Raw genomic sequence first — 17,243 nt, 5'->3', positions numbered from 1 at the left:
CACCTATAATTGTCTATTATCATTGTCTCTAAAAGGCATGTAGTTAACACAAATAACATACATAGTAACGACGCAACGTCAGTATTTATGGTAAAAATACTTCAGAAGTGTCAAAATAACTCTCTCGATGCCAAATAACTGTTGTTTTACAATGTTTATTGTTAATTTATCTTCGCGTAAAGCGTCGAGATCGAGTTTTTCGCGTTTTATGACTACGTATTTATATATACCACCGGCTAAGCGACGTGAATGTGCATCAAGTTTTTTGTAATCGTTGTATATTGTTAAAACGTAGGAATGTCAAATTGTTAATCGCTGTTTTGTGTTTGTTTTTCTTTAGAAAATGGGTTAATGTTGATAATATATTGTGTTATTTAGTTTGTTTATTGTTATAGTGCATTATATTCTATCGTGTATTCAATGTGGAAGTGAAAAAAGTGATAGTGTTATTATGTGTTGAGGTTAGTTTTTGTTCCCGCTTTTACCAAATTTTGGGGTTTTATACCCGGTACCAGTCGGCAGTTCGGTGAGTAATAGCAAGTAAGTTTTATCCCAAAGGAATTCCAAAAGTTGCCCACACTTTAAAAGTCGTTTGTTGTATTTATTCAATTACAAAAGTTTTTGTTTTGATTCACTTACAAGCATACAAAGGTTGATGAAAACTTCAATATTGTTGGTCTATATGTTGTTTCTGATTTAATCATAGCAATTGCAGGCCGTAGCGAATTTCTACAATATTTATATTTGGAGTCTTTGGTTCCAACTTGTACAAGTATTGTTAATTGCATAAAGTTACTTTTATTTTGACTCAAGAATGGTATAGTTTTCTCAATCGTTCAGAAAGGTAAGAATTTTGATGATAAACCCTTTCTTAAGTTGATTCTATGAAATTGTAAACATTTTTTATGTTGCCGTCACAGTGAAGAAGGTTTTGGGTCATACTAATAATTGCCAATGATAAATAAGTGTTGTTTGAATCATAATCAGCATTATGACAAGCCATGAACTGGGTTTGATTCCCGGCAAGAGTATAATATGAAATATTATTGTCAATCAAAAAAATTTCATAAGAAAATGTTTGAATGCCAAGTTTAATTCTTGGATAAAATGAAAGTTGTATCTATTTTAAGAATAAATTATTGTACTTTAATATTTATATATTTGTTTTGGGTTCGAATCCCAAATTTTTATTCATTTAAGTGTTATAAACAGAGACTCTCAATAACAATTTAGAAAAAACTGTTTTTTTTTAATATTTCACAAGTATAACATAAGGTTTTATAAAAAATAGTTGATGTGCAATATAAGTTTATATTAGAAAACTATGCTAATTAATGTTTATTTAAAATGTTTGTTTAATGAAAACTTATGTTGGGTTCAAATCCCAAATCATGATTTTCAGATGTTTTCATAATAAAATGAAAGTTTTCTTTATCAGGTTCGATTCCTGGTATGTAAATGAAACCGCGAATGAAGGCAAAAGTTATGTGTAGTAGGTTCGATTCCTGCAAAAATCAGTGTCAGTTTAATATTTATGTTTGCTGGGTTCAAATCCCCAACAAAACTAAATGGCCCTGGGTTCAATTCCTAATGGAGATTAACAAGATGAAGTATTGGTCTGGTGAATCTCATACTTAAGGCTAATCATAAATTTTTGTTAATTAAATCAGATGTAGCTTTACATCCATTTTGGGTTCAAATCCCAGATCATTTGTAATATTTAATAAAAATGGATGCCACAGGTTCAATTCCTGTAATAATAAGATGGAACTTTATAAAGTTATCTATAGTGTATCTATTAAACAATATATTATGTTTTTTTGGCCTGGGTTCAAATCCTGGTTCAAGAAAAAGTTCTCACATGCAATCATGAGTAAGTAATATGTGAAATTTTATTATACTAGGTTCAATTCCTGGTAAATGATTCATCGTCTTTGCATAGTGGGTTTCATCTTAGTAAGATGTTAGTAACGAGTAATAAATGCAAATGATAGCAGGTTCGATTCCTGGTGATATTATTAAGTGAAGTATATTTTAACATGGTAAGTTATTTCCACAGGTTAGGTTCCACAGGTTTATAGATAAAAATGGATAAGGGAGAGTTATGTGTGTTAAGTTTAACAACTTAGTGTTCACAATGTTCTAAGCGATGTTTAGTGAGTATTATGACTATATATATATAAACTTATTATTGTGTCAAAATAAAATTTATTTTGTAAGAAGGTTATTTAAATCTCTCATGAATATAGACCAACATGTTAAGTTGAAGCCATCATTCTCCTCTTTTGGAATTTCTTTCTTATTCTGGATTGTCTCAAACCATAGTGCCATTACTTTTTCCCCCGAATTCTTAAATACATAAGCGAATAAAAAACTGTTGAAAAAAAACAAAAAGCAACTTTACAGGGAAAGAAACACAGGACGGATAAAAAAAAAATAAAAAATATTTGATTGAGTTTTGTTATTTTTACATATCCGTCTAAAATCGAACTGTAAATCTTAAAAAAATATTGTAAAGCAATGATTTTTCTTGCACTTGTGTTTTATTTCAAGCTAAACCCCAACTCCTAAAAAAATCGAAATAAAGAATTTTGGGATTGTGTACCATTTATTTCTCCATCCTCCTTCCTTCAAACCTTGATTTAATATTATTGTTGATTTGTTTAAGTATGTTTTTTGTAGAATAAAAAATGACAAAAAGCATTCTTTAATTTTTAGAAGTATGCACAGGTTAATTAAAAGATACGTGTTGCATACTTCTTGTAAAGGTATAAGGTAAAGGTATTTGGTACAAGAGGTAATAATCGGTTTTGCTCACAGTGCCTGCACAGTTTATAGCCGGTCGGACGGGGGCCGGGCTTCTCATCCTCAACGGGTTCACTTTCTACATGAAGAATCATCAAGCGCACGGCAAGAAACAGTGGTACTGCTCATCGAGGGATGTCCACGGCTGCAGAGCTGACGTCATAACCTATAAAGGCTATGACGGCAGAGACTATATATCAATATTCAGGGGGCGGCACATACACTACCCCCCACGCCTCCGACAGTGCCACGATGGCAGGTTTATACGGGAAAAAGACTTCAGTCGAATACACAAATCATATTAACACAGATATTGTTATATATATATTATAATTTAATTTTATAGTAATCATGTGATGTAATAAATGTACTTATTGATGGTTATACAATGACAAGTCTTACGGATGTTTCTGATAGGGACCTGCTAGTTTAGATCGGTTAATATTGTGAATTTCATTTTTTTAGAATATATTATTCTCGTATATGTGGACGTTTTATTTGTGTATACGAGTTGTTTGCGAATAGATTTTTATTTTATTTAAATTTTTTGTTTTCTTACCCCTGGACTCCAATCCTATTCCTTGTTACCTTGATCAAAAAGAATTCGATATGTGTGACCATAATTTTCATTATTAGAAATGTTTGTGTCTCACTCATATGTGTGATGAGTATTAACTACAAAACACCAGGTAGAATTCGCATTACAACTAGGTTTTGTTTCAGATTCTGAGATTTACTATCTACCCTCTCATCGAACCGGTAGCATGGTGCTAATTTTCAAAGAGAACAAGTACTGGATAAACAACCGTTACCAGAACACGATAAATTGGACCTGCAGGGATAGAAAGCGGCTCGGCTGCAACAGCTGCGTCCAGACCACCGTCGAGGGCCGCTACATCAAACACAAGGGCTTTCACAATCACGAGGATAACTACACCAAGTACAACTTCAACGACTGATGCGAAGCCCCGGCGTCGCAACTGCCAGTCATCGCGTCAGTGGAAACTGTAAAGTTTTCACAAATGTTAGCAAAGGAATCGTCTGACTAATAACCATTTTAATAAGAAACTGTGACGTGTTCCCTTTTTACTACTTTCCCTAAGGCGGTTTCCAGAGCATACGTTATATTCTTACCGTATTTATAAAATATTGTTTCGTATTACCCCGAGAACAATAATGTACACAGTATCGCTTTTGGTTAAACAGAGTATGGTTATATAGAAATCCAAGAAATAAAGGAGAGGTGGAAATTTTATTAGTTTAAATTGATAGGTTTTAACTGTATCGCTTGAAATGTATAATGTACTGTTCTTGCCATGTTTATAAGGCTTTCGCAATTATTCAGTTTGTACCATGGACGTACAATATAATTGCAGTACGTCAATGATTTGTAGTGTAGAAATATTATGCATAATGTGCTCTCCAGCGTCCTATCATAAGGTATTTATTTGAATTATGAGCAATAATTTGTACATATAAGATAACATTATGAAAAGTCAGTTATTACGCTAAGTACTTAAGTTGTTTATAAAAAAAATGGAAAAAATTGGCTGTAAAAGTGGTTCTACAGGGAATCTAGCATCGACTCTTGTTTAAGAGATATGACATACTTGTTGGAGGTTTAAATTTGCTCAAACCTAGCATTTATTTTTAATTTCTGGTAGAAATTTCATTCCAATATACTTAATTAATCAATTACTGGTTTATAACCATATTACATGTATATTTAGATGTTTAAGAACGTATTGTAGTGTATATTGCTTAAAAAATTGTATAAAAATGAACTAGGCAATATGTATCTTAGTAAGTCAAGTGACCATACAAAACGTTAATAGCTTTTATTCTATCACTGCCTATATTGTCTTATAATGATAATAATAATGTTTTTAATCAATCGTATCAACTTGTTTAGTTATCCGTGCGATTTAATATTTATTACTTATACATCATCAGTGTAAACTCTTGCGGACAGAATGACGTGCCTGTTGAATTGAATAGGCATATATAGATAGTGGCATCACAACTTATCGACTTAACCTTGCGTGTACTAGTCATAAGAGAAATGTAGATATCTGTTATAATATTCCCCAAGCACTACGATCAAATGTACTTATTGTAGTGCTAATTATAGATTAGAGTTAGTGTAGGTAGTTTAACTTACTTTGCTAGTCATCCCACTTCTGATGTATATCATCCTGTGCCAAATTGAATGTAAAATTATATAACTTTCTATATTTCGAGTCTTATTGTTACATCGGTCATGAATATACACTTAGAAATCTTGTTTTCTTTTTGTTATTTTTTTTCTTTTATTTATCTATAAAAAATTTTATTTTAACTCATGTTTCAACGTTGAACTTTAATTTTATGTAGTTCATTTAACCTGTTACATAATACCCTTTAAATTGAAAAAAAAAAAAATTGTCCATTCCTAATCTAAAGAATGATAAGAAAAACAGTTAAAGGATTTTAAAGTCTCTGAATTCAACAATAAGGTGTATATTTAAACGTTACGTGTATTTCAGTTCGTTTTATCAACAGCCATAGAGGAAAGTCCTTGGTGATGGTAAACAACTATACATTCGCGAGACATTATCCAGTCAAGGAGGGGTACAGGTGGAAGTGTTCCAGCCAATACTCAAAGGCTTGTCCTGCTTTTCTGACGATAAGTAGCGCGGGAGAACTGATAAGGCGAAATGAAGATCACACACATTACCCGCCAAAATTCCTTATGAATGGCAATACTTTTGTTCGGTTACGAGGACATTCATTTATTGCCAATTAGGAATCTATGGTATATCTATCTTCCAGTTACATGGAAGCAACAACTGGTTAGGTTAATGAAAGTATGTTTGAAACTAGAAGCATATGATCTCTTAATAGTAATGTATTGTAATATATGTAGTTCTAAATCTTGGAAATCTTGCTCAGTGTCAAATTACTTAAAGAAAAGTTATTTGAATTCATGTGAATATCAAAATAAAGACAAAAATGTTTCATTATGTTAACAGAAGCCCTTATTCATGGTTTTATGTAATACTTTTATAGTCATGATAATTCCATAATTGATGGACTTATTCCTTCTAGGGAAGTGCGTTCCATCTTTGGCCACATCTTAGCTTAGCAACAGGCGAGATCGTGGTCAAGTGCTTTCTTTTGATACATAAAAAAATTAATTGGTATTTTTAACACAAGTGATTATTTTAGTACTTATGGTGAAGGGTCGGAACGGGAAGAATCTACTCATGCTGAACGGGTACACGTATTACCAGCATAAGCTGCTCCGAGATGGGTTCAGATGGAGCTGTACCCAAATGGGATCCAGGTCTTGCAGGGGCTTCTTGCACGTTACGGGAGACATGATGGTGGTTCGGGCCCACATTGAGCACACCCACCCGCCGTCTACGTACTTCCTGCAGAATGTGAAGAAGAATATGTCCAATGTGAGTAGTTTATGGTCTTTGGGACTTTGGAATTTGCCGTCTATATGAGAGTGAATGGTAAAGATAGATGGGATATGGCTAATGTTTTCGAAAAATAATTATTTTCGATTTTTTTCAAGGACAAGGACTTATTTAATCTAACTTATTAACAACAAAATCTCTCCTCCCAGTCAACCAATTACCAAATAAATGTTTCGTCATGGTCAAAATACACATTTTATTCAATGTTTTACCCTGCTACATTTATATCAAAATATCAAAATTTGCGATACATATAGTATATTGTTTCATCACACTCTATTTTACCAGCCGTAGAGATTGAACTTACTGAACTATTTAGTTAGATTGCACGATTACCAGGCTACAAAATCAGAATAAAGTTGGGGGTCAAATATTAATTACATAAGAGAATGAAGTTAGGTAAAACAAGAATCAGCTTTTGGTTGCTAAACAAAATGTTTAAATATCCAATGCTCTAATTCGGAAATATTGTGTCTACTTAATTTATTAAATAACTTTATTTTTGTTGCAGGCAAGAAAAATAGCAAAGTAAAAACATCTAATTTATTGGAGGTGTCAAGAATCAAGGATGAATTCGATAGATAACTCAAAAATAACAATAATATTAAGAGAAATAAACTAACTAACGTAGTAATTTAATCATGTTGTAAACTGTTTAGTTGTAAATAGTGTTTTAAAGAAAATATTAAATGTGTATTGTAGGGTTTACTTTTTATTTGTTTCCAATTCAAAACTACCCTACACTTTCCCAGTCCTTCAGTGATGTTCTTAGTTTAATAAAAGCAAAGCATCAGGGTTTGCAAAAATGGTATATTAATATAGTTCTCTAGATAATGATAAGGAACTGCATGCTATGATAGCCATCAAAATCAGGTACTAATGGTAATGTTTGTCAACAGTCGAGTTTTACCTTCGCCCGAACGGTCGTATCAATCTACGCTTGAACAATTTCACATTCTACAAGCACCTCAAGGCTAGAAGTAACGCGTACCGCTGGAGCTGCACCGCCTATGGATCCAAATGGAAATGCAAGGCTCACCTCGTCATCACCGACAAGCTCGAAGTTCTCAAAGCGAGCATTACTCACAGCCATCCACCGAGCCTGAAGAAGGACCCCCGGCTTCCATACCTTTACCCTCTTGTGAAAGAAGAAAGAAAAGATAAACAAAATGGACACCCGGAACTGGTTCACCCCCCCTCTCTTACTCCTTTGCACGATTATTTGGTAGCTCATAGCGTCTACAGTAACTACTAAATTGTAAGGTTTTGTATTTCTAAGTTTGCTTTTGTTCCTATGTTTTCTTGCGCATTTTTATTCCTGTAGGTATAATGAATAAATATCATAGTACTAAAACACTTATTTGAAATTATTAATATGTTTATTGGTTTAGAGATAATGAACTGTTTGATTTTCTAACCAATGGTTTTGAAGATAACTTCTTCAATTTTTTAAAGTCAACCGTATTTTCACATGAGTTCAACATATATTTTAATATTCATTGATTATGATTTTTTTTTATTTTTTATTTACTTTATACTAAGATTTGTACTGCTTCATGATGCTGATCTTGCCTCATTCTTTGAAAGTTCCTTATTTGCTTTTATGGGTTTTGTAACTTTTAACAAATATTAGGGATTAACCATAATATTTTACTAAAGTCTAGCTACCTTTTATATAGAAAGGTATACAAATACTGCATCTACGTAGATTGTAGAACATACATTTTTGCATGTTAGGTTTTAAAATATTAACATTGCCTAATTCTGCACATGTCTTTACAAGTAAATTAGTCGTAAAAACTTTACCATAGATCATTTAGCAATCAATATTTCCTAAGTATATTATCTATTGTACGTGGAGTAGTAAGAGCACATGGATACTAGCATTTTAATTAGATATGTAGGATTAATACTACATTATATTGTAACGTAAGTCGTAACGGTACTGCATTTTAACTTGTGCGAATATTAAACCAGTTATTGAACATTTTTCGGGTGTATATATTGAGACAACAGTGGCAAGAATTACTTTCAAGATAAATCGATTGGGTCGCTTGAATATTTTTATTAATAGTTCTGATATTAAACCGTGTAGGTTATTACCTACTGCGTAATAACACTGAAATCGGTGATAACATTCGATTATTTTTATAGTCAACACAGGATTGTTCTGGAATTCGTTTTCATGTATTGGTCTCTACTTTTTGTATTTGCACCTTTCTACATCGGAATATAATATGGTTTAATATTGACAAAAGTATATTCAACTAAATCTTAGTTATAATTTATGTTTTTAAGAATTTTGATTACTTATTGTACTCGTAATTAGCGATGAACTATATCATCATATTTTATCATAATCATCAAAGTGCCTTGTAGTATATCGCATGATAATCGTGGTTTCATACACATTTACTTTAATTCTTAATTTTTTTGATATGTCGTATGTATGATTTGATAAATTAAGAGAAGAATAGGTTTAAAGAATGCTTTGAAAATCAAGAATGGTCAAGTATCTGTTTTACTAAGAAGGTTTCTCTATAACTAGGATGAAATACTGTTAGGATATAATCTCTTGGGATAGAGCGGTATAATATGACGTCAGCAATTTCGACGTTATCGGTCAAGCGCGTGACGCATAACAGCATCTGAACGGGGCGAAAATGTATGTGTTTTAGTTTGCCGAAAACAATGTTTCCCTACGGCCTGACTAATTATAAACAGATTGAATTTTTAGTTTTATAGCATTGAAATGCTTAATGAATGAGAAATTTTTTGAAGAATATAAAATTTGATCACGAGGCAGGATTCGAATACCCGCCTTTTTGCCGAACTGTAGCATCGCCTAGCCTCTCGGCCAGCGGTGTTCCCGTTGCTAGGTTTTTAAAAATTTCTCATTTATATCGAATCGCGCCTCGTGATCAAATTTTTCTTCCTTCTTTTTATTATTTTTTTTTAATTATAGACAGATTGTAGAAAATCCATATTTAAGTAAGAAGATATCTGATAACTGAATTGACTGTATGGCAGTAGTAAGTAACATGAAATCGAAAAAATATGGGTTACTTTGATATTTTGCAATTCATTTGTTGATACTTTTTGGTTGTACGACGAATAAACCTATAAACGGTACGTCGATCCCTATCTATTAATACCCTAACCGTGACTATGATTTGCGAATATGTGAAGGTAACCACGTAAAATTATATATAGTATTATTTTTCATATTTTTTAACAATTTACCAAAATTTATACTTATAAATCCTTTCAAAAATGTATATGAGCAACCGTTGTTGTTTATATAATTTGAAAGTTAAAAGGACTATTTTATAATTTCGCCTTTTTGTTAATGGCCCCATCAAATAGAGGGACTCCGCCATTGTCCAATGTGATTTTCCTAGTTATATTAATATATTCATACTCAGTGTCAAATGTGTGTACACAAAACATATAGAATAAAGTGAGCCAAATCTAATCTTCTCTTAGTTATCTCTAGATATACATCCCTATATCAGTGTGATAAATATTACGTATCCAGTATTAAGTTTGTGATTAATGAAACATTTGTAATATTGATAAGGTCTGTGTGTGATTTTGTGATAATTACATAATATTGTATCTCGTTTCGATCTCGTTTTAACATCACGTCATTGCATTTATAGACTGCATTTAATTTTAAACGCTATATTTTGTATAACGAAGCTTAACTGTATCTTTTTGTCGTGTAGTAATAAAATATTTACTTCGATTCGTGTGTACTTTTGATTTATTTGATAACCTTATGTTCTGTATGTGAATAGAAAGTTTAAATAGTTATTAAGTATGTAGGAGTTTAGAAACTGATTTGGAGAATGCTTAAAGTCTATTTTTAGCAATGAAATATTTTATTGAGTTTATTTATGAAATTTTAATCAAGAAACGTCAAGTCTGTCATAAATAATGCGCGAAAAATAAGCTTGCTTTGATTTTAAAAATATTAGGATTATTTAATGGAAATTCTCGTACCTTCATACCATTAAAATATAAGATATCGTAATCCAACACAACTTGCATATTATTTATCTATTCCAGGCAAAATAATACATCTCATGAATGGCAGGAAGCAGCTCCTGCACAATGGCTACACTTTCTACATCCAAAGGCAATCAGCGGCCAAAGCCAGGTGGCTGTGCACGTGCTATGCGAAATGCAAAGCCTACCTGTACGTGGATCAACATCTTCATATCGTGAAGAAAGGGAATATACATAATCATAACCCGCCAAGACTCGTCAAACTGCAGTCGGGGTATTATCAAAAGGCAATGTCACATACGCGATGCAATCCCCCCTATCCTATGGCAGGTCTGTCGAGTATATCGTTTCCTAATAGTGGCTTGGATCTCAGTATGTTTCAAGCGCAAGCAGTTTATAAAGAGGAGGTGCCTTGAATAATGGGAATAGCGAAATCATTGCAGCTGTGACGCCACGTGTTTTTGCCAGTGTTGCTGCTAAGGTTATCTTAAATATATATTTTAATAATTTAAGTCTTTAAAGATTGAAGAGTGAAACTTTCACATCACTAAGAGTGAAGCATTTTACAGATTCTAAAAATTTATGATTATAATTTATCTTCTATGAATATTGTTGATTATTATAATTTGATATTGGGAATAGTGCCATTTACTAGAAGTAGTACTTACCATTATTTAATTACTTTTGTTATTCTAATAAATTTATATTTATAATTAAGTTTAATCTATTACATTGTATACCTACCACATTTTTTGCATTTGCACACATGCGGGGAAGTTAGAATTAGAGTTGACTTAATATAAAAAGGACTTATTGATTTTAGTTTTTACAAATATAATTTCTAGATTACAATTGGTATTTATTTCAATACCTCAGTAGTAAAAATCACATGCATTGCCGTTTGGTTAGAATGCTACTGCATAATATGTTGTTGCTGAAAAATCGAATCGTTACTCAATGTATCGATATATCGATAGATGAATTATATCACAGTTTTATTAAAATAATGCAAAGTTTTCAAAGAAAAAAACTATACTCTATATGAAGAATAAAGGGTGGGTAAGTAAGATGGTAAGGGTAAGTAAAAAAACAGTATAAAAGTAATTCAGTCTAATATAGTTCAAATAAACCTTCATTGAGAAATTGAAGACTTAGTTTTAAAGCATATCAATGCTATAACATTAGATTAAACCTGCGTTATTATCCTGATATAAAAAACTAAAACAGTTGGATTTCGTAAGATACTACAGTCATTAAAATTTACAGACCACAAAATAACGCTCGGTGTACGCGGGAAAAGGGTGTTTCATTACAACGGTTTTACGTTTTACAAGGAAAAGGATCTTAGGAAGCGTTCAGGAGCCAGATGGAGGTGCACCAGCCACAGCAGAGCCAAGTGCACGGCGTATTTACATCTGGACCACCAGCTAAGGGTCATGTACGCACCGTCTATTTGCCATACACACACCCCTCCTGCTAGCGGAGACCCTTCCAGAGTGAGAACTTTTATATGCAAATCATAAGCAACTTGGACTCTTGACTTTGGAGTTAGTTAAATGTTTTTACAGGGAAAATATTGTAAATAATCCCTCTCAGAGAGGTGAAAGTTTGGGTACATTCCAAATTATGTCTTGCTGATTTCGTCCTTTATTCCTATAAGTATTTTTATTTTAGTTGAATTCACTCCCACATGTTAAAGAATTTACTCTTCGTTTGAAGAATACTAGGACGAAACCAGCGAGGCTTAATGTACCTGATAAATTTCCAGTTAGGAATTACAATAATTTGGATAAGCTTTTAAAATATTGGTTTTGTTTGTGTGATATTTTAAACAGTTCAAGGAATAGTGAAAAAGTTTTAATTTAATGTTGTGTTATGACAGTACTTATGAATGTTACTGAATTTATGTGAAATAATAATGTAAAAATGTTAATAACTAATAAAAAACATTTTACTTAAATGTACAAGCATATATTTTTTTAATAAGTATTCCTTTTCTCATACCGCCTATATATCAAGACTACTTACTACAAACTATGGATAATACTGTATTACTAAACCAAAAAAGCTCAGACATGGAAATTATCGGATCTTTTTTATTGAAATACGTTGTGAATAAATGTGACTTAATTTGTACAATTGTTATTTATATATACATAAAATAACTTAAAAGAAGCCTTTAAAAGTTGAACGTATTTTATCACATACAGATTATAATATAAGGTAGATAATTATGCGATATGACGTTTCAGCTTACTGTCCGCTTAGTGGAGTAGTTATAGAAGTAATAGGAGATGCAAATGTACAAGACTTTCAAGGACCATACCATTCGTATGCGATAGAGGTCCCAGGAGCAGTACCAGATGTAATGTCAGTAGAATATCCTGGAGTAGTTTCCGAAATTATTACAGATGAAATTCATAGTTCGGTATTCGATTCTGTACCAGACTCCGTTTTAGATTCGGTACCAGATTCTGTTTTAGAAGCCGTTCAAGAATCAGTATTCAAAGCAGTACCAGAATCAGTTTTTAAAGCTGTCAAAGAAATGGTGCCGCTTCCTGAAGCTATTACAGAAATAGTTCCAATGCAAATTCCAGAAGCAATCACAGAAATGGTCCCAGAATCAGTTACAGAAATGGTTCCAGAATCAGTTACAGAAATGGTTCCAGAATCAGTTACAGAAATAGTTCCGGAAATTATGCCAGAAATTGTCTCAGTTCCGGAAGTTGCTACAGAGTCAATCCAAGAACAAATATCAAAACCAATTACGGAATTAATGCCTACCTCAGAAGAATTAACAGAAGAAGAAACATTTTTAGTGAAAAGCCAGGTTATCGAGTTGGTCAATGGACGTAAGTTGTTAATAGTTAATGGATATCCGTTTTACTTCAGGCACAAGTTGAAAAGCACTCCGCTTAGCCGTTGGTGTTGCAGTAGAGCAACCTGCAATGCATACGTACACGCAACGTTTGATGATCGTGTGGTGGCGTATGGTGGGGAGATGCATAAACACCCACCTAGTCGATTTCTTAAACAGGCCGATGGAAGGTACATACGACTTTAAACTCGTTATTGTTAAATTGTTGTAACACACTATGATACTAATGTTTATATGAGTCGCTTACATATGAAAGGCAAGTTAGCTATTAATGTATCAAATTGTATTACATCTCATCCTAGATAATGATTTGTAATTTCTGTTTCCGCTATTTTGCCGAACACTTTTAGGGCTTTTATTTTTATGTGACATTTTAACCAAGAACGGCAACTTCTGTGATTTTTTAGACCTCAATATTATTTAGTTTAGTTTGTTTTCTAGTCAACGCCTTCAGTCATAAGTTTACTTCTATTACGTTAATTGTTGTAGTTTATCTTATTTTAAATGTTACTTGTATTATACATTTTTATACTAAAGCTAATTATTACTTTTAAAACCATACATGTATTGTACCCACTATTTTGTGTGACATGTGACATTCCAACCAGGAAGTAAAAGTTCTGTGATTTTTTAGATCTCAATATTATTTAGTTATAGTTTAAAATTTTTTGTCAAAACTTTTAGTCATAAGTTAAGTTCAATTTACGCATTGTTTATGAGATACCTGTTTATACATTTTTTCGAACCAAAGGATAAATATTTTGTATATAAATAAAAATTATGTGCAAGCGAAACAATTTTCCATTACCATGTACTCACAACGCCAACACACCTGGAAAACTGAGAAATATAAATTTGATTTGCATTTCAAAATTTTAATCCAACAATTAATTGAAGTTTCAATGCTAGCTTTCGTCCGCGACTTAGCTCGCATTTGAAGTATCAAACTTATCGCAAGATAAGAAATTTACGCTAATATTATTCCGATTTTACTGATATGTTATAACTTCATTTCATATAATAGTTAATAATATGTCAATATGGATGATGATGATATATCTAAAACCCAAATATTTAGTGGTAATTGAAATGAGAAAGAAACGGTTCATTATCTCCACTCGTAGATTATAACTGAAAAGATCTTCACAAATTAAGACAGAGTTATATTTTAAGGAAAGAAAAACTACTAAAAAGGTAAACTATAATAACGGGATACAATTTTTGTTAATGCGTTCAAGTGTTTAACTAAATTGACGAAAGTACAAGCATTAAATAACTTAAAACAATTTCTGAATCTTGGTAGCTAGTAGAGTAACCCTTCATTGAATTCTATTGCAGACATTTTTTATTATGGGACATGAATGGTTTTAATAATAATAAAAACCATCTTTATTTAGGTTTTATTTTCCTGTAGAAATATTATGGTTTTCAGCTTTGGAAATTGAGTTAATGTTGACGATTTTATTTATCGAATAGAATAAATTCGGTTATGAAGCGGAATTCGAATTCTCATCTTTTGCCTTACCATGACAGATGTTCGTTTTTTATATTCTCAATATTTTCCATTCATTGTGTTTTTATAAAAAAATTAAAAAGATGTAAATTGCATTTATTGCTATAAGGAAAATATTATTATTACATTCAATATGACAAGTTGGTAAGTACATATTATTTGGCGTGATCAGTTAATTTTCACTTACGAGATTAACCTTTTTTTACAGAAATTGCTAACAGTATACCAGTGTACAATATACAAAGAGCAATATATGTATGTCGATGTTATTAAACTATTATTGAATGTTACTGTGTTTTTAATGGCATAATGAACTGAGTAGATTAATGATATTTATTGTTCTTATATGGATGTTGTGTGTAGTATAAGGAACTTGGAAAATATTTATTCTAAAATCGGTACGAATTAAAATTTGTGTACCCGCAGGTAAAATTTTCACACTGGCGCGCGGGAAGCGGGGGAAGCAGGTGTTTTACTACAAAGGTTATACGTTCTATAAGCAGAAGGAGCTCAGTAAAGGCGCAGCAGCCCGCTGGAGGTGTACGAGGCACAGCAGAGCCAAGTGCACAGCGTATCTGCACCTGGATGATCAGCTTCGAGTTGTCTACGCGCCTACGATATGCCACACGCATAAACCTCCGGCCATCGGTAGACCGAAAATGGAAACGTTTTATGTGTAAATCAATACTTTTATGTGTATGAATCACCGATTATTGGGTATGATTGGAATGGAACATTTCATGTAAGTTTCAAATGTTGGGGTTAATGTGGGTATATGTACATATTTGAACCTTTGTTTTGATTAACATTTTACCTTAAGTAGGTGATGAAGGTAAAACAAGGTTGTTTACATTGTTTACTTGAAGAGTTTCTAGATACATTTAGAATTTTAGTAGAACTTCTTTAACCAAAATTGATGGAAACAAGGCAACTCGACTAAAATTCGTAAATAGGTTTTTATATAAATTAGTGTAATATGCCTTAATTAAAATGTATTGAATTAGATAGTTTTTACGTTTTATCCTGTATATTAATCAATTAAACTCTTCGTAATGTATATTTGAAGTTATGGATCGCTGGATATTTTAGGACGCTAGTCATTCAGATATCTTGGTCATTTTAGACTGAATATAATGGAATAGCAGATATTTTAGATAAGGGCAATGTGACATTCATTGGTAAATTTTATTAGGAACAACTCCAGTTCACTCACAACTAAATTATAAACGCCGCAAAAAATTAAGTTATGCTTTCTTATGATATAATCGAATAAGCCAGCTGGTAGCCATGTCGCCTGGGCTACTACGCCCATGCGCCCATGAACAGTTTTAGAGTTTTAACGCCATTTGCAGTGGCCACCTACTAAAAGGTATAGGATAAACAAATAATTCATGAAGGGATTAAAGGATAGGACTGTGAAGGATAAGGAAAAGGGCCACCGGCTCCTCCATTCATCGAAAGAAACAATGCATCATTTACATGCTACTATTTTAGACTGATCTTCTGTGACGGTGTGGTACGAAGGTCCAGCCCGTACCGAGGATGTGCGGTGTGAGCTGCACCAAGTCGGTCGATAATTCGACGATAAGATGATGGATGGGTTATCAACATAGAAATAAGGGTAGAGTTAATTAGGTAAAAGATTCCTCGTCATATGTCGAGAAAAAATAGCTTTCAATATTTTGGTATAACGTATGAACCAAGTTAGGCATACATTATGATGGTTGATAAAGAGAGGACTTCAGAACGCTTGATTTTTTTAATGTCGTTTTTAAATTGAAGGAAATGAGATGGCATTTTAATATAATTCACGGTTTCACGGTTGTACCTACAATGGTTTTAAATGTAGTAGAATATTTAATTATCTACGACATCTTTGATGTATATTATTTATTTGTATATGCTTAGCCACCCATGGCATAAGTAAAAAGGACTGATTTTTCTTCTTTCATTTAAAGTGGTATTCGGTAAAAATTATATTCTATAAGTATATTTCTTTTCTTCATTTTGTAGGATTTCATATGAATTATATTTATTTTAAGAATAACTGCTTTGATGGATGAAAAATCTGCCCTAAGTTAGGTGTAGAAATTTTTATGACATGTTAAAAGTGCTCTAAAATATTAATCAATCTAGCAATACGTTCTCAGCGCCATGAAAATCAATATTAATAATCTTAATATTTCCATATGAAATGTAATAATCACTAGACCGATAATAATATTGTATAAAAATATAATATATAAAAAAAAAAAAATAACGAAACGACTGTGTTTAATTTTTAGTTTTATGGCATTGAAAAGCTTTATAAATTAGAAATTTTGAAAGAATAGAAAAAATTTTATCACGAGGCACATGAAACCGAAAGAGTAGTAGAAATTCGATTACTGTGGCAGGATCACGGGTGGCCGAAAGGCTAGGCGTTGCTACGGTTAGGCAAGAAACGCAGGTTCGAATCCTGCCTCGTGATCAAATTTCTATTCTTTCAAAATTTCTAATTTATGAAGCGACTGTGTTTAATTTAAATATATAACTGATTTAAAATCATATTATTTGTATGTAACTAATTACT

General features: G+C 32.2%; 2 protein-coding genes across 2 annotated transcripts; both read left to right on the top strand.

The window, feature by feature from the left end:
• Positions 1–2,810: 2,810 nt before the first annotated feature.
• Positions 2,811–5,091, top strand: LOC119839428 (the record flags this gene model as incomplete). The annotated part of the gene is made up of 2 exons (XM_038365694.1): positions 2,811–2,979; positions 3,529–5,091. Coding segments are annotated over 2 exons (405 nt in total), but the record flags the coding sequence as incomplete, so codon positions are not given.
• Positions 5,092–5,599: 508 nt separating this feature from the next.
• Positions 5,600–6,977, top strand: LOC119837162. The gene is made up of 2 exons (XM_038362688.1): positions 5,600–6,248; positions 6,781–6,977. The coding sequence occupies exons 1-2, from the start codon at positions 6,018–6,020 to the stop codon at positions 6,799–6,801; spliced, it is 252 nt and encodes an 83-aa protein (XP_038218616.1). The 5' UTR covers positions 5,600–6,017; the 3' UTR covers positions 6,802–6,977.
• The last annotated feature ends 10,266 nt before the right edge of the window (positions 6,978–17,243 follow it).

Source organism: Zerene cesonia, chromosome 3 (genome assembly GCF_012273895.1).
Source record: "Zerene cesonia ecotype Mississippi chromosome 3, Zerene_cesonia_1.1, whole genome shotgun sequence".
Taxonomy (NCBI): domain Eukaryota; kingdom Metazoa; phylum Arthropoda; class Insecta; order Lepidoptera; family Pieridae; genus Zerene; species Zerene cesonia.
This window is presented reverse-complemented; position numbering and strand designations above follow the sequence as displayed.

Coding starts and splice junctions, on each gene's coding strand:
- LOC119837162 (XM_038362688.1), top strand. CDS start 6,018: ATGGTGAAGGGTCGGAACGGGAAGAATCTACTCATGCTGAACGGGTAC. Junction 6,249..6,780: donor TGAAGAAGAATATGTCCAAT/GTGAGTAGTTTA, acceptor TTTTTGTTGCAG/GCAAGAAAAATAGCAAAGTA.